Source organism: Vicugna pacos, chromosome 6 (assembly GCF_048564905.1).
Source record: "Vicugna pacos chromosome 6, VicPac4, whole genome shotgun sequence".
Lineage (NCBI taxonomy): Eukaryota > Metazoa > Chordata > Mammalia > Artiodactyla > Camelidae > Vicugna > Vicugna pacos.
Genome location: NC_132992.1, coordinates 21,890,553 through 21,909,598, shown reverse-complemented (window position 1 = coordinate 21,909,598; position 19,046 = coordinate 21,890,553). Strand labels below are relative to the sequence as shown.

General features: G+C 37.2%; 1 protein-coding gene across 1 annotated transcript in view; it reads left to right on the top strand.

Annotated features, from left to right (window-relative positions):
• The window catches only part of STARD9 (StAR related lipid transfer domain containing 9), a 108,592-nt gene that overhangs the window by 39,486 nt on the left and 50,060 nt on the right, over positions 1–19,046 (top strand). Inside the window, 4 exon segments of the mRNA XM_031672886.2 lie at positions 13,512–13,628; positions 14,790–14,822; positions 14,910–14,971; positions 16,521–16,633. Coding sequence (XP_031528746.2) covers positions 13,512–13,628; positions 14,790–14,822; positions 14,910–14,971; positions 16,521–16,633 — 325 coding nt within the window.

The window sequence follows — 19,046 nt, the reverse complement described above, 5'->3', positions numbered from 1 at the left end:
ATCTGATGTAAGCGTTTTGGAACTCTGGAGTCAATCAAAGACTTCCAACTTCCAGGGGAACACTTGGAAGATAAATTGAATTTCAGTCAATTTCAGCTCTTAGCACAGTAGCAGCTATCCATACCCTATCCCCAGTCAGGTGGCAGGCAGCGGTGCACTGGTCCTGGAGCATCTTGCACATAGCGTGCAGAAGTCAGGGTGTGCAAAAAGAACCCTGTTTCCAAATATCAAGAATCTGTACTCTGATTGCTAATTGCTGCTTCTGATCACAGAGGTGCAGACAAAGATGTAGGCAGCCATTGTTACACCTTTCTTCAAGGTGTAACAATGAGCTGAAGTGACTTCCAGAGGATCTAAAGGGGATCTTACTCTTTTTCCACTTTTGGGAGCCAGACATTGAAGACCAGGACATTCAAAAACTACAAAACAGGGAAAGTTAGAAAGTGACTACATGCCCAGAGAAAGGCTTAGAAGAGATCTGAGAATACCTTCGGATTACACCTCAGGCTGGTCCTCAGCACAGAGACAGCCTACAACAATCGAAAACACAAAAACAATAAACAAAAAATAACAAGAAACAGTATATTCTGGAGAAAGGAAAGAATCTGATTTCCAGAGTTACTACATTATTAGATTCAAATGTCCAATTTTTAACAAAAATTCACAAGGTATACAAAGAAACATGACATTTTGGCCCATTGAAACATGACATTTTGGCCCATTCAAAGGAAAAAATTGATCTACAGAAACTACCCCTGAAAAGGACCTAAAGGCAGATACACTAGACACAGACTTTTAACTGTCTTAAAGATGCTTGAAGAACTAAAGGAAGATGTGGAGAAAGTCAGTAAAACAATGTGTGAATAAAAATCAGGTGATCATTTCAATAGATGCAGAGAAAGCTTATAACAAAATTCAACATCGATTTATGATAAAAATTCTCCACAGTGTGGGTATAGAGGGAACATACCTCAACATAACAAAGGCCATGTAAGATAGCTATCATACTAAACAGTTAAAAGCTGAAAGCATTTCCTCTAAGATCAGGAGTAAGATAAGGATGCCTACTCTTGCCACTTTTATTAACATCTCACACCTGTCAGAATAACTATCATCAAAAAGACCACAAATAACAAATGTTGGCGAAGCTATGGAGAAAAGGAAACCCTTGTACACTGTTGGTGGGAATGTGAATTGGTGTAGCCATTATGGAAAAGAGTATGGAGGTTCCTCCAAAAGCTAAAAATAGAATTGCCATATGATCCAGTATTCTACTCCTGGGTATATATCTGAAGAAAACAAAAATACGAATTTGAAAAGATGCATGCATCCCAGTGTTCATAGCAGCATTATTTATAATAGCCACGATATGGACATAACCTAAATATCAGCAGATAAATGGATAAAGAAGATGTGGCATATACATAACTGGAATAGTAGTCACAAAAAAGAATGAAATTTTGTCATTTAAAACAACATGGATGGACCTGGAGGATATTGTGCTTAGTGAAATAACTCCGAGAAAAACAAACACTGTATGTTACCATGTATATGTGGAATCTAAAAAATAAAACAAACAAATGAATATAACAACCCCCTCCCCGACTCAGATATAGAGAACAAACTACTGGTTACCAGTGGGGAGAGGGGAAGGATGAGGTAGGAGTAGGAGACTTAACAGGTACAAACTATTATGTATAAACTAAGTAATCTGCAAGGATATATTGTGCAGCACAGGGAATATAGGCAATATTTTATAACAACTTTGAACAAAGTATAATCTAAAAAATTTTGAATCATTATGTTGTACACCTGAAACTAATATGATATTGTAAATCAACTATACCTTGGTTTTTAAAAATTAAAGAAAAGGAAACCTAATCCTTAGCATGACCCCAATAGTTTCATCTTATCTTCTAGCATATCTGATTTTCTGAATTTGACCTGGACAGCCATGCATTTTCATTACTCTTGGCTTTACATGTATTACTCATACTGCCTAGATAATCAATCTAATAATTAAAATCCTACTCATTTCTTGATCCCAGTTCACATGTTCCCTATTTTATGAAGTCTTCCCTTCTTCTTCAGCTAATAGCATTCTCTTCTCCTTTTAAGTTTTGTTGACTATCTTCCTTTTGCCCTTCCAGATCAACTCATCAATGTTTCCTACCCTCTTCTGTGCCCCAAGGGCTGACCAGTCGGACTAATCAGTGGGTTCCCTTGCCCTGGCTTGAGGCTGTGGTTAAACAATGGAGAATCCCAGCAGATCAGGGGAAGAGGTTTTCTCATGGGAGTTTGGCTTGGTCTGGCCTCATCCTTTAACTTAAGGTCACAACTCCTCTCAAGGTGGCACTCTCCGCGTGATTCTCCCCCTTCAGGTTTTGGTGAGCTTTTCCACACCTTGTCCGTTTGGGCCCTGTTGTGGTGAATTTCCAGGCACTGGTTTCAGGCTACTCCACTGTCATTTGTCATTTTCCTACTCCCCACTCAAACCTTTGTAAGTAGTCTTTTTACTTAATTGAACTTGAATATTCTGATTTAAATACATCATCTATTTCTGCTCATATCCTGATTGATATAGTGTCACAATAGGTCTCCTGTACCTATAATATGTGTTTCATTTTATCTTTTTGGTTGACTTTTAACTTGTTTCAACAGGATTGAAAAATATCTTATGCTTGATTAGCAATTTCATGTATTAAGTATTTTCTCATAGTTCATTTGATTTTTACAATAAACTTTTTACAGTGAACGTCATTCCCATTTTACTGATAAGGAAAAAGGAAATACGACATGTGACTTGCAGTAGGTCGTACAACTAGTAAGTGGCTGTTAGAACCCAGAAGGCCTGACTTTAGAATCCAGGTGCTTTCTGTTGTTGAATATACCTTACAACTTTTTATTGTTTAAACTTAAAATTTTTTTGAAATGATCATGAATTTACAGAGAAGATAAAAATACATTCAAAAAATTTTTTTCCTAAACCATTTGAAAGTTGCCAACCTGATACTCAGTTTCCCCAAATACTTGAGTGTGCATTTCCTTATAGGGCGGAACATTCCCTAACACACCCACAATACAACCTTCAAAACTGGAAAGTTAAATTGTTGTATTACTACCATCTAATTATTGGACCCCATTCGAGTTTTGCTGATCATCCCAGTGATGCCCTTTACAACAAAAAGATCTGGTTCAGAATCACTTGTTTCATTTAGTTGTCTTATGTCTAATTCAGTCTGGAAGAGCTCCTCAGTTTTTCCTTATATTCATAATCCTGACACTTTGGAAGATTATAGGTCAGTTATTTTGTCGAATGTTTCTATTTTTGTATATTTTGTTTTATTGAAGTATAGTCAGTTTACAATGTGTCAATTTCTGGTGTACAGCATAATGCTTCAGTCATACATGAACATACATATATTCATTTTCATATTGTTTTTCACTGTAAGTTACTACAATATACTGAATATAGTTCCCTGTGCTATATAGTGTGAATTTGTTATCTATTTTATATATACTAGTTAGTATCTTCAAATCTCAAATTCCCAATTTATCCCTTCCCCCCAAGTAACTTTCTATGTCTGTGAGTCTGTTTCTGTTTTGTAAATAAGTTTGTTTGCTTTTTTTTTTTTTTTTTTTTAGATTCCACATATAAGTGATATCATACAGTATTTTTCTTTCTGGCTTACTTCACTTAAAATGATGATCTCTAGGTCCATCCATGTTGCTACAAATGGCATTATTTTATTATGTTTTATGGTTGCGTAGTATTCCATTGTATAAATATACCACAACTTCTTTATCCAGTCATCTATTGTTGGACACTTAGGTTGTTTCCATGTTTATTTTGTAGAATGTTTCTTAATTTGGTTGCCCAGTATCTCCTCATGATTAGATTAAGATTATGCATCTTTGATGGGTGTATCACAGAGTTAACGTTAATTACTTGATGAAGGTGGTGTCTGCTAGGCTTCTCCCCTGTAAAGTTACTCTTTTCCCTTCTTTGTAATTCATATTTTGTCATAAGATACTTTGAAACTATATAGATACCCCATTCCTCATCAACCTTTCAAATTATTTACTTGTTTATATTTGCATTGAGTCATGGTTTCCCACTTTATTCAATGAATGAGTTTGTTAATATTATTGATTATTATGACACTCAAGTTGTTCCCATTAATGGGAAATGGCATTTAGCCAACCAAGATCTGGGTGCTAGATGTGATTGTTGCTATTGGGATATCACTGTTCCTAGGTCTTCTCAGTAGAGTTAGACAAAGGGAATATATATTTTCATATACAGACGTATATTCACACACACATGCACACACATACATCATGTTGATTTGTCTTTATATTGAAACCCATGAATTTTCACTGATTCTGATCAGACACTATACAGTTACAAGAAGAGAGTCAGGAGAGAACTTGAGTGCCCAGTGGAGTAAAATAAAAATAACTCAACCAATCTAGGAAATTTGTTTAAGGGCAGGGGATGCTTGACTCAACTAAGTTGAGTTCAGAGAATTTCGGAAATTGAGGGCTTAAAAACAGTGAAGGTGGCTCTTCTGTTTTTTTTTTCCTTTTGTATGCCATACTGCTGGGAATCATTGACTCTGAGTTGCAGTTATAATACTAGTTGCTACTGATGTTGCTTAATAGGAGTTTTGGGTTTCATTCATCTCATGTTATGAGAAAATTGTCAATTGTTAAAAACTCTTTAGGATAGTTGTGTGAATTATGAACCTCTAAAATTGTAATTGTGAAAATGGATAACAGAAATGTTTAAAATGCTTTATTGTTTCAGTAATATAGGAATGAAAAGCCGTATACAGCTTATATATTCTGAGTAGCAATCATATAAAATTTATATATTTGTAGAAAGATGGAAAAGTACAATAGAAATATATTGTGTTCAGCAATAGCATTTGGTCAATTCTTCAATTTTTTTCTTCTTTTGGATGTCTTTTCTTACTGATTTGGAAGTTCTAATTATATATTGCAATATTAATTTGCTGTAAATCTACATTATAGATAATAAATCTATACAGTTTTGGAGAAGACAGAAGAAAATGAGATAGAAGTGCTTATACATTTCAGCCTTCTTTTTCCTTCTTTCTGCTAACTAAAGCAGTTTAATGGATGCACTTGGATAAAGGATAAGTGCTTTGGTCTTTTCCAGGTGCCTCCTGGTACTATGGTCATGATAGTAGCTGTAGGGTCAGAGAAATTTTAAGTGGGGACATTCTGGGAGATTCTTTGGGCCTGTGTCATGGTTGAGAAAACTGCAGCCCTTCTGTCTCTTCCTCCTCCCTCTTTAGGTGGAAGCTCATGGATCATTTAGCTTGTGGAGGGCTTGTGAGAAGATGGCTAGTCTATAAAACCCAAGCAGAAGATCCTAGAAAGACCCTATTTTATCTGGCCACAGAGTAGTTTTCATTTTAGAGAGTGATATTCTCATACCAGTGAAGGGTTGTATAAGTGAGAATGGACTCTGCCACTCCAGCGGGCCTCCTTCACTGAGACTAAGAACAGATAGCTGCTGCCATCTGTCCTTTTGTACCCATACTTCCTCATCCAAATGAAAGCAGTAGCTTCAGTGAGGAGATGAGACAGATTTGTTTGGCTGTTTATGGGGTTACTTGCCTGGATGTTTGTTGTTCCTGAGGTAGGAGGTCTTTAGTCATTGGCATGACCTTTCCATGGTTGATAGCCAGGTATTAAGAAATGGTAAGTGGAGGCCCAAAGGTTTTTCAAAAGGAGTAAAGTGACCTAGTTGTTCTGTTGTCTCACCCAGAATGCTGACTTCCTGAAGGATTTAAATGACAAGGATACATCTTAGATTTTGTGGTGACATAGTCCTGAGGTCACCCTCACTTAAGGGAGAAGGCCTTTATCTCGGGGACAATATTCAAAGGGTCTTATCTCAAACCATGCTCGAGACAGATCAAGTGCCAACTCTGCTGTGAAGCTTTTTCTACCTCAACCCAGTCATTTTCCCCCCCCAGATATAATATTTATGTCTACCCTTCATTTATATTCTACTGTATACTACTGTTAAGCTTTTTACTAAATCTATGGTCCGTCTCTCCAACTATACGGTAGGCTCATTGTAGATTGAGACATTGTTTTAAATGTCTTTCAAAGCTCTCACAGCGCCCTGTGCAGTGCTTGGTCCCTGTTAGGGATTTAATAAATACTTGCTGCCCGAGGTGAAAAGAAGCCTGGTTGTGAGATCTCCCCTCCTCAAGATTGGTTTCTTTCAGAAGAATTCTTCTTTCTCTCCATTGGCTATGGCATAGGTTTCAGTTGTTCTTGTTCAGGTTTACCTGCGTTTCAAAATTTCTCCTGTAGTTTCTTTCTCCTCCTGTTCCTTAGGAACTGTTTAAACAATTTCCATGGTATACATTGCATGGGGGTATATGCCATATGAATAAATATGGGAAATAAGTATCTCTGCAGTTCACAGTATAAAATGAAGAGGCCAAATAAGAAATCTAGTTTTATCTGTGAAAGTCAAATATAGGCTGTTGCCTGTTTTCTCTGGAAAAATCTGCTACAGAAGACCAGGGACAGGTCCAAATAATGTTGATTAACCCCTAGCTGGGCTTACTGTGGAAATGGACTGTCTGTGAACATTTATATGGGGTAGAGACCCAAAGATCAGCGACCTTCAGTGGCATTGAGGGACTAGCCCAGAGTTTACCTGACATTTATGAAGAGTGGCAGCATTTCCTGACACTTTGTGGGGTTGTTTTGGCAAAGCTGTCTTTTTCCCCCTTCCTAAATCTCCTGTTTGCTCTTTGAGTAAGCTACTGCCAAGTGGACAGTGGAGCCTGGTCTATGGCTTAGATAGACTTGCATATTTGATGGGTGAGGCTATAGCATGCTTTCCAGCTTGCGAAATTAAAACTTTAAATTAAAATAAATATTAAGGTGGCTAAGCATAAACATAGGGGAAACTACTTATGAATATCATAAATAACTATAATAAAATAAAAAAATAAAAATAAACTGGCTCAGTCCTCATTATAGCCAAGTATTCTTATATAAATTCTGATATTATTATATAAATATAATAATATGAGAACTATATAAATATAATAATATCAGAATTTAACACCTGGAAGGGACATTAGATATTATCTAGGAATAGAACAAAAGTCTGAAAGAATAAGGTGTACACCAAAATGTTAACAATGGTCATCTCTAAATGATGAGATCATTTTAATCAGAATTTTCTGGTTTTTTCTATTTTAAATATGTTATTTTTATGATAAAACATAAGAATAATTCTCACAGTGAATACTCAAATACTGATCCATGTTAGTAAAGATGATAGTCTGTTACTGCGTTAAGTAGAAGTGTTACTAAAAGGGAAAAAAGTTTTCTAGTACAATCCTTTTATTTTAACAGTGGAGTTATAGACCAAGATAGATAATCATAGAATTTAAAGTCATTTAAATGGAATACGTCATAGAATTTAAAACTATTTTCTCAAATATTTTCTTAGATAAATTAACAAAAACTGGTGAACAGTTCCTTTTCTGTGTGAAAATCTTAGTTTATAATGGCAATTTCATTTTATAATAGAAATGAATGGGTTAAAAGGTACAAATTTCCAGTTATAAAATGAATAAGTCATGGAGATATGATGTGCTGCATGGTTTCTATAGCTAATAATACAGTATTGCATATTTGAAAGTAGCTAGGAGAGTGGATGGTGAAAGTTCTTAGGAGAAAAAAATTTGTAACCATGTATGGTGATGAATGTTAACTGGACTTACTGTGGCAATCATTTTGAAATATGTATGTGAATATTGAATCATTACATTGTTTACCTGAAACTAATACAATACTGTGTCTATTATACTTCAATTTCTTTTAAAGGCCAGAAAAAAAAAGAAATGTATGAACTGAAGGCCAAGAATTTCATGTATTTTATTGGCTAGGTAATATCTTTCGCTGTAATTTGATTTTCATATTTATGAAAGGGAAAGAATAATCCCTATGCCCTAGCAAAACCTTTAAGACATGAAGGTTGGTGAAGGTTTTTTGGAAATAAGTTTTTAATAGGACAGAAATTAGAAAATTTTCAAAAGTTATCTATGTGAAGTTGAGACATACTAACTATGGTATCTGTATTCAGGTATCTATTTTCAAAAATAAGTACATGGTTCCTTTTAAAATATATGAGGGTAGAGATAAAGATGACTCTTTTGAGTAGTCTTTATACAGAAAAATGGAAAAAATAAAATCTGGTATCAATTTTTTTAAAAAGCATAAAAAAGTACTTACTTTTTGCCAGACATTTGTCTAAATGTTTTACCCGTATTAACACAGTTAATCCTCTCAAAAACCCTGTGAGTTTTTGGTACTTTTTATCTCCATTTCACAGATGAGGAAACTGAGGTAGGATCACTTGCTCCAAGAACTAGGTTTTGAATCTAGAAAGTTGCAAAGCCTGTGTTCTTAACCAATAGGCTGTAAGTGTAGCTGTTTAAGAGGAAGAGAAAGCATCCTAAGTCTTTTCCCTAACTCCAGATCCCATTAAGTTATTCTACATGAACGCTCCCTTTTCAAATACCACACCCCAAACCCTGTTTTTCTATACTACCACCACAAGTTTGGAGATAGTGTCAGCCCTACCTGAGTGTCTGTGTGATGAGAAGTGTGAGTAAGTACAGCTCTGGGTTACTTGAGGTTTTCCTAAGTAACTAACAGCATTAGTGAAAACATATGTTTGAATAGTTTCCAGAGTTGTCTAAAATTATTTTCCAGTTTAAAGACTCCTGCCAAAGAGTTAGTTTTTAGATTTTTAAAAACTTTTCCCCTCCTATTTGAAATGTCCTGATTACTTCTCACTCCTTCAACAATTTCTGATAGCTGTGTTTGAAATCAATAGTTATTTCACTATTGGAGTATAACCAATATTTTATAATAACTACAAAGGGAGTATAACCTTTAAAAATTATGGATCACTGTGTTGTGTACCTATAACTTACAGTACTGTAATCAACTGTATCTCAATTTTTTTTAAGTAAAAATTTAAAAAATTTTTTTAGGATTTTTAAAGTTATGGTAATTTTTTTAATTGGAGTATAGTCAGTTACAATATGTCAGTTTCTGGTGTATAGTACAATGTCCCAGCCATGCATATACATACATATATTCATTTTCATATTCTTTTTCATTAAAGGTTGTTACAAGATATTGAATATAGTTCCCTGTGCTATACAGAAGAAAAAATTTTAATCTATTTTTATATATAGTGGTTATCATTTGCAAATCTCAAATCCCCAAATCTATCCCTTTGCACCCCCAATCCCCTTTTAACTATAAGATTGTATACTATCTCTGTAAGTCTGTTTCTGCTTTGCAGATGGGTTCATTCGTGTTTTCTTTTTTTGTGTTTTCTTTTTTTTAGATTTCACAAATGAGTGTTATCATATGGTATTTTTCTTTCTCTTTCTGGCTGATTTCATTTAGAATGACAATCTCCAGGTCCATTCATGTTGCTGCAAATGGCATTATTTTATTTTTTATCATTGAGTAGTATTCCATTGTATAAGTGTACCACAACTTCTTTATCCAGTCATCCGTTGGTTAACATTTAGGTTGCTTCCATTTCTTGGCTATTGTATATAGTGCTACTATGAACATTAGGGTTTATGTATCTTTTCTAATTAGAGTTCCCTCCAGATATATACCTGGGAATGGGACTGCTGGATCATATGGTAAGTCTGTTTTTTTGTTTTTTTAAGAAATATCCATACTATTTTCCATAATGGCTGCACCAAACTACATTCTCACCAGTAGTGTAGGAGGGTTCCCCATTCTCCACACCCTCTCTAGCATTTATCATTAGTGGACTTTTTAGTGATGGCCATTCTGACTGGTGTGAGGTGATACCTCAGGGTAGTTTTGATTTGCATTTCTCTGATAATTAGTTATATTGAGCATTTTTTCATGTGCCTATTGGCCATTTGTATGTCTTTATTGGGGAATTGCTTGTTTAGATCTTCTGCCCATTTGTGGATTGGGTTGTTTGTTTTTTGTTAAGTTGTATGAGCTGTTTATTCTGGAAATTAAACCTTTGTCAGTCGCATTAATTGTAAAAATTTTCTCCCATTCCGTAGGTTGTTTTGTTTTGCTTATGGTTTCCTTTGCTGTGCAAAAACTTAGTAAGTTTAATTAGGTCCCATATGTTCATTTTTGCTTTTATTTCTATTGCCTGGGTAGACTGCCTAGGAGAACATTGCTAAGATTTATGTCAATGTTTTGCCTATGTTTTCTTTTAGGAGATTTACAGTATCTTGTATTATATTTAACCACACAAAATCTATGGGATGCAGCAACAGCAGTCCTAAAAAGGGAAGTTTATAGCGATACCAGCCTTCCTCAAAAAATAAGCAATCTCAAATAAGCAAGCTGACCTATCACCTAAAAGAATTAGAAAAAGATCAAACAAAACCTGAAGTCAGTAGAAGAAAGTAAATAAGAAAGATCAGGGAGGAAATAATAAAATAGAGATTAAAAAAACAATAGAAAAAATCAATCAAACCAAGAGCTGTTTTTTTGAAAGAGTAAAAATCGACAAACCTCTGGCCAGGCTCACCAAGAAGAAAAGTGAGAGGACACAAATAAACAAAATAAGGGGGAAAACTTTAAATTTATTTCATTATTTTGAAACTTTCTCATCCTAAATTGAAGTTTTAGATTTTTTTGTTATGAGTCTACTTGGGACTTAGAGGATATAATATGTAATAGAAATAAATACAAAACTACCAAAACAAGCAAACAAACAAAAAAATCTATCAATGAAAAATTGCTTTCGGAAAATACAGGGCAACCATTATTCTTGGACGTTAAACAGTCATCATGAATCTCCAGAAACATAGTTGATTTTTACAGGCTTCAAGAAGGTATATCTGATAATGTCACTGATATGGGGGAAATCCATTCCTTAAAATGTATCAGGTTGATCTTCTTTTTCAAAAATAGACTTTATTCAGAAAGAGAAAGAAAAATCCGTATGATATCACTTATATGTGGGATCTAAAAAACAAAGGCTACAAACGAACTTATCTACAAAACAGAAATAGAGTCACAAACATAGAGAACAAACTTATGGTTACCAGGGGTTAAAGAGAGTGGGAAGGGATAAATTAGGAATTCGAAAATTGCACCTCTTGGGAAGTGATGAAAATGTTAGCTGTCTTGATTGTGGTAGTGGTTTCACTGGTATGTATAAGTAACAAAATTCATCAAAGTGTACATCTGGAGAGTAGAGCTAGTGGTAGAGCACATTCTTAGCATGCATGAGGTCATGGGTTCAATTTCCAATACCTCCATTAAATAAAATAATAATAATAAATAAATCGAATTACCTCCCTGCCTCAAAAAAAGTGTACATCTGAAATATGTGTAGTTTACTATACAGGAACTATACCACAGTAAAGGTGTTAAAAAAAAAAAAGAAGGAAAGAAAGAAGGAATCTTCAAACATGTTTTTCATAAAACTTCCAGGCAATTGCTTGAATTTGGATAAAGACATGTACTAAGTAGCATTCTGTTGTCTTCCTTCATAATCCACTGAGCTCACTTTGCTGTGTGTGAGTGGTGGGAAGAAATAACATTTACACTAGATGTGGCCTTACTCTGTCTGCACTTCTGTTCCCACTTCCCACTGGAGCCCTAGTAAGAAAGGTCGAGTTTTGTGGAACATTTCCAACTAGTAAATGGATTGCAGCCAACTCAAGTGGTCTTAGGGAAAGAAATGACCCCTCCTTCTTCAGTCCCTGGGAATTTAACCCAGACAGATGTCAGAAGGCAGAGAGCACCCTGCCCAATTTTCAGCTTTGCTAATATAGAAGTGAATGAATGGAGAGGGAAAAGTACAGAGCTGGGAAGGAGATTGGGAAGTGGGTAGGAATGATATAAGGCCCAAATGTTTCACTGCTCCCCTATGCCTGAATATTAGAAATAGTAAAACAAACAAACAAACAAAAAACAAGTAAGCAAAACATTAATAGTTCACTGGCCAAGAGCGTAACTGCAGCTTCTAAAACAGAGTTAGTGTAGTCTTAAGTCAGCAACTCTTTCTTCGCCCGCAGTGTCCCTAGTTATGTGTATTATCCCACTTCATCTTCACCTGCGATATACGTAGAAAATATCCACTTTACAGCTAAAGAAACTGAGGCTTAAAAAGTTCAAGTACTTTCTTCAAGATCACAGAGCTATGAACTATAAGAATCATATTCCACTTCAGAACCATATCAAGTGTTCACAGAACTGAAGATAAAGTGGAAAATGGGCGAGAAACCATGGGACCTTAACAGAGAAATCAGGCAAAGCCATATCACAGAATAGTCTGATTTGAACATTACACTTGGCAGGAACTTGTACCACTGTATGCTCAGGGTGCAATACTGTTGGACTCTCAATACCACCATGGAGAATTTATCAACTATTCCTTTGTTTTTGTGTCATTCTTTCATAATTCAAGCTGGAGCACCTAGTTGACGGGCCTCATTTCATGTGTTAGTGTTCTAGCTGCCAGGAGGTGGGGAGGATTATCTGGCCTCTTCTGTATCTGTTGGGGAGGATTGGGTCCTGCTTCCCACCAAGACAGACACAGTGAGAGATTCCCTACAAATAGGAAGAGTAATCGGATGCTGAGCAGAAGCCATACAAAGGGTAAATGTCTGCCACACCAGGCATGGCACAGAGACATCCACGTTGCATTCTACTGAGGACTGGTTGAATTGGGAGTTGTGCCTTCCCCATAAGCCAGGCTGTTTTTTCATGATCCCAGGATCTGCCTGGCAGAGTCCAACAGGACTTTCAGGCACTACACAAAGTACAGGGGTTTTCACACGAGAACCTCTGGCTGTTTCTGATTCTCTAAAAAATGACCAACTTAGGGATGAGTAACAGTGAAATCAGTCATCTGTTAGCATCAATTTGAAGAGGGAGCTTATAGAAAAGGGGCCCATATGGAAAACTCCTCCCTAACTTCTGGACATATCTGATCCTCAGTGTAGGGTCTTGAGACCCCGAGTTTGTGTGATACGTTACCCAGCAATATTTCATTGTAGCTTTACCTGATTAACCATATTAAACTTTTTTTTTTCCAGTAATAGGAAGGAAAAAAAAATGTACATGGTCTTCCTTCATGAATTTGCTTGCATGTCTTTGCCCTTCTCCCAGATTCTCTTTGCCTGAAGATTAAGGACCAAATTGATTTTGTATCTTCAGTGTCTAGCATTATGCCCAGCATATAGTAAGCACCTTAAAAGGTATCTGAATGAATGAATGACTGAATGAATCTTCCTTAGCAATCTTTTTCTGAAATTGAATTGATTGTTGTAAAATGGTGGGGGAGATTTATAGTCATGTATGATTGAAACATTCTATAATATTTTAGGTTAAAAAGTAATTCAAAAGCTGCTGTGGAAAGAAGGACCACCAGAGTGACATGCTCCCTATGTTTGTTGTTATTACAGGTGTTCCAGGATCTGGGGACTGAAGTACTGTCTGGAGCTGCCAAAGGCTACAACATATGCCTTTTTGCCTATGGGCAGACAGGCTCTGGGAAGACATATACCATGCTGGGCACCCCAGTGAGTATTGGGGTTGGAATGCGATAGCTTCCTGAAGCCACAGCAAGCCTGAGTCTTGCATTGTCCTTGCCACTGAGAGAGAATATGGGTTTCATAGGCAGTCAACTGTAATAAGTTTTCATGCTTCCTCTTCTGTATTAAGAATGGGTATCTCAGCAGTTTAATCGAAAGATAAGCTTTGAATAATTAGCTCTTCTTTATTAAACCCTGAAGAACCTTAGAATTTTACCACTCCTTTTGATGAAGCAGACCTTGTCAGTCCTTCTGAATTTCTCATATCATTTCCAAGTTCATCACTTGTAGCTTTTTAACACCTTTGGTGTAGGCAAGTCCCAGACAGAGTCTTAAGTCCTGGCTGGGGCTGTGTGGATATGGGGCTGTGTGTTTGTTAGATCTGAGATTTAGAGAAAAGTAAAGGAACCAGCTACTTGGATGGGAGTCTTCAAAAGTGTATAGGACTTAGGAGAGTCTTCCTTTATCATGGAAAATGAGGAGGCTAGAGTTCTTTAAGACTACCTCTGTTTTGGGTTTAGAAGTACCCTGGTGAGATGAACTGTGGGGCACATAACACTGCACAGGGACATTCTCGAGGACACTATTCCTCCTGAAAGATTATCCCTGCTGCCTTGGGCCTAGCTCACTGTGTACTATGTGCATGTTTAGTGTGATTTTATATATTTGAAATTAAAAGAAGAAAATGCCCACTAAACGAAGGATGTAGAGCCCTTAACCTGAGTACAAGTTAGCACTGGATCCAAGATGAATAAAGAAGTCACTTCCTCTTAGTGTGTATTTTGAACACCCACATACTCTAGTCCTCCTATGTGTAGAAATAGGAGGTGGGGTTCCAGGAGGGACCGCTGTGGTAAAGTGAGTTTATCCAAAAAGAATGTACCTTCACTGCGTGAAAGCAGGTACCTGAGTTTACTAGCTTCTCCTCTCTTCCTGCTCATGGTGGTGATTGGCCTCTGATCTGGTATATTCCTCCCATGAGAGTCTCCTGGGAGCACTGACAGACAGTCCTCCACATACCACCAGTGAACCTGCCTGAAGTGAGGAGGCTGCGCAGGGAGCCCATCCCTGCTGAGGGTGGTTTCTGGGCGTTGCGGGAAGAGCATCACCTTGAGCGAACAGTAATGCTTTCCTTTCTGCTGTTTCCAGGCCTCTGTTGGGCTGACACCGCGGATATGTGAGGTATAGACTCTTTTGACTGGATCCTCTCAAAGTAGGTCTTCACTGTACACTCCCTTCAGTGAAACTCCAACCCTCTGGTTTGTGCAGGGTCTCTTCATCCGGCAGGAAGACTGTGCCCCGCTGCCTTCCTCCTGCAGGATTAAAGTAAGGTAAGCACCTGTCAGGCTCTGCGGCCTGAAGTGTTTCTATTTCCACTCCAGATTCTAGCATGTTCAGCTGTCCTCTCTGCCTCCAAAGTCATCCAGAGGGATGGGGAAGAGCCACAGCAGAACTAGCAGAGAGAAAACAAGGCGATGAGAGCCATACTTGGGTTTTGAGTTGTAGGAAACTTAATTCCTAACCTCAGGCTTCACAAGCTGGTGTCTCCTGTGGACCAGTTTACCCTGGCTGCCTGGTTTCCTTTCCTTCATTTTCTGTAGAGTTTCATACTAGCTTTTGGAATTTCCCTTCAGTCCCCTACTGGGTTGCTCTCCAGGTCAGTAGTTCCCAAACTCTGATCCTCAGACTATTACTGGTTATTCTACTGTGAAGATTTAACCAGTTTGTGGTGTAAATGTTGGTGGAAGGTTACCAACTGCCCTTAATTCTCTGTATCCTTTTTTTTTTTTTTTTTGGTGTTCAGTGTCCTTGTTTAAAAACATGAGATATATAGTCACATACCATAAAATTCATACTTTTAAAGTATATAATTCAATGATTTCTTTTTCAATATTTACAAAATTGTTCAACTATTATCACTATTTTATCCATAACATTTTCAGTGCCCTAAAAAAAATGTGTCCTTTTAAAAAATTAAATGATTGTGAACATTTTTTTTACATTTTTAAGTTTGTAAAGTAAAAATTTGCAAACCTGTGTGTGTATAAACATATACATTTATATTAAGTGTTTTATTGTCCATGAAATACATCAACCATTATTCTAAGAGATATGTGGCATTCCTGTGTCCAAATATGAGAAGGTTAAAGATAAAAAGATATACAAGGAGAGCGTGCAGAGAGCAGCTTTGAGCTGGAGCCTTTGTTTCTGACTGCTGGCTCCACAGGCAAGCATCCATGTTTTGATGAGGAGGCCCCTTCTGTGAGAAGTCTGCTTTTTTGTTTAGCAAAATCTTTACTGATTTTAATTAAGAATTATAGCTATGTTATTATTTTTAAAAGGAATAAAATGCTAGTAGATACCAATAAGACAGAGCATATCTTAAACACAACCCCAGTGTATAAGACAGGTAAAGTGAGAATTGTCCTACTTAAACTAGGGGTGGGGAGCAGAACTCGTCTCTCTTAGCTTCCCTTGTTGCTTAGCAGTGGCCATAGAGATGCCTTCAATGAATAGTAAGAGCTCGAAGATCATGTTTGAAAACCACTCCAAGAAACATGCTTGTAGACTCATTGCTGTGTGGACCTGGTCAAGGCACAGGCTAGGGGCAGCGTGCTGAAACCCGTGCTGAAATAGTCTCTTAAAGGCTGAACTTGAAATCAGCACTGACATTGTAAATCCCAAAATGTGAAGTGATGACAGCCGATGCTAAAAACCCTGTTGTACACATGCAGAAAGAGACTCAAGGGGGAAGTCTGGCGTGACCAAGGTCTTAGAGTGTCAGAGGTGGAACCAGAACAAGACCTTCTGGTTCTTGGCTTAATGTTCTTCCCACTTTTTTCGAAATCTAATTATATGCCTTTTTCGACATGTCTCTAGCTTCCTGGAAATCTATAACGAACGAGTGAGGGATCTGCTGAAGCAGTCTGACCACAAGAAGTCCTATACCCTTCGGGTCAGGGAGCACCCAGAGATGGGGCCCTACGTACAAGGTGAGCCACTGTGGTCCTGGGGGTCTGAGACCAAAGTGAAGCCTGGGAAGCTCTCCTCATGGTCACTGATTCACTCAACAAATGTATAACAAATACTCACTATGTGCCAGCTACTGTATGGGATGCTGGGTATATACTGATAAATAGAAAAGACAGTCCTGCCCTCCCAGGCAAGCTTACACTCTAGTGGGGTGAGTCAGAAAACAAGCACTTAATTACAGTTGTGATAAAGGCTAATAAAAAAAAAGATACAGTGTTGGCAAAGAACGCTGGGTGTTGTAGGTGAGCCATCTGTGTCAGGTGGTCAGGAAGAGCTTTCCTGAGGAGCTCACGTTTTAAGCTGCACCCTAAGGGGTTAGAGGAGCTGGTCGTGTGAAGCGTGGTGTACTAAGGACAAGAATGTTTCAGGTGGAGGAGCGGCATGGGCCAGAGCTTTGAGAGAAGGGCCTGGTGGTTTTAAGGGGACCAGTGTGTGTAAAGCATGGTGAGCCAAGGGGAAAGTGGTATGGAATAGGGTTGAGTCTGTGGTGCCAGATCCAGCTGGGCCAGGACTGATTCTCATGTCAGCCAGTCTCCTTTTTGGGATGCTTTCTCTTCCATTGGTTGTGAGAGTCAGGGAGATGGGGAGATTCCAGACATGGGACAGCGTCTATGCTGTTTCCTTATTAAGCACTGGCATTTGGTATTTGGTACCATCTGTCTTATTCCATTAGGCTAGGTCTTGCTATTAAGTAGGAACAGTTGGGTTCTTTTGTGGGGGAAGCTTTTACTCTTTTAGGCCATTCATAATAAATAACATAACTTTTATGCTCCTCTTCCCTCAGCAGTATGCTACTTAAATCCTGACAAGGAGAGGGACATTAAAGACCAAGAGCTGGTCTCTTCTCTGATCAGGGCATAGCTAATGGATGACTCAGCTGTGCCAGTCACTAATACTGCTTTTCCCAGTGTCTTCTCCCAAATGTTCTATCATAATTGACAGCCTGGAAACAACAATGAAAATACTATTTACTTTGCTGGTAGCCAGTTGGCTTTTCCTCTGTAAAACTGTGGATTTACATTTCTGTGTAAAGCAATATTGTGAACACAGACCATGAATTTATGCAGTAGTGCCACAGTTTCTCATCTTTTTATTTATTTTTATGTTAATGTATTTCTGTGTGTGGGTATGGGGGTAGGGAGAGTAACTAGAGGAGATCTCAGATGTAGTCCTAATGTCCTCATTGTGCAGAAGATAAAATTAAGTCTGGAAGAAGCTGAGGGACCTTCCCAAAATCACACAGCTAGTTGGGGCAGGGTTCGAACTGGGAACCTTGTCTCGACCTGGAAGCAAAGAATGGGGCCGAATCCTGCACATGCAGGAGATCTATGATCATAGGTTCATTGATTGGCATAGTACCTGAAACCCAGAGAATTCATGCAAGGTCATACAGCTTGGGGTATATACCCAAGGTCTGCAGCGGGATCAAGACTAAAATCTCAGAGCTCTTTTGAATACCTTCATGGAGTGAACCCTTGTTGGGAGGGAGGATGATTGATAGGAAATAATTCTAAACCAGCAAGAAGTCTCTTAGGTCTTTGACAAAAATATGTAGTATTTTTGTCATCAATTTAAAGTATAATAATTTCCATTATGATTTCTTTTTTGGCCCATAAGTTGTTTAACAGTGTTTCTTACTTTTCAAACATTTGGAGATTTTCTAGTTCTACTTTTGTTATAGGTTATATCTCATTTAATAGAATTGCAGTCAGAGAATACACTCTGTATGCTTTTACTAAAAATACAGGTATAGCAATTTGGTTTGTGCTCTAGCATATGGTTAATTATGTAAATTTTCCATGTGTGCTTAAAAAATAATGTATATTATGCATTAGTTGGGCATAGCATTTATGTGATACCATTTACATTAGTGTTCCAGTATGTTTTAGATGTATTTTTTATAAAAATATTTATTTGGCTGTTCTTTGTCACAGTTTTCGTCTTTCAATTTGAGTATGTGGTCTGTTTATTTTTGGTGTAATTACTAATTTTATTTGGGTTTAAATCTGCTATTCCTTGTGTTTTCTCTTTACATTGTCAGTTTTATGTTCCTTTTTTCCTACTTTCATATCTTTGGGGTTGATTAATTTAAAAATTATCCCATATTTCTTTCTCCTCTGTTAGCTCACTATTTACACATTGTCTTACTATTATTTTAGTAATCACTTTAGCGATTACAAACAACATAGGTTATTGACTTATCAAAGTCTAATATTAGCTGGTACTTTTACTTCTTTCTGAATAATAAAATAAACTTAGAAGACTTGAACTTCATTTATCTCTTCTTATATGTGTTTTTGTGGCTCTAATTATTTTTTCTAATTTTAAAAAATCTCCTGCCTTCTATCTAGAATTTTCTTTCAGCTTCAAAAA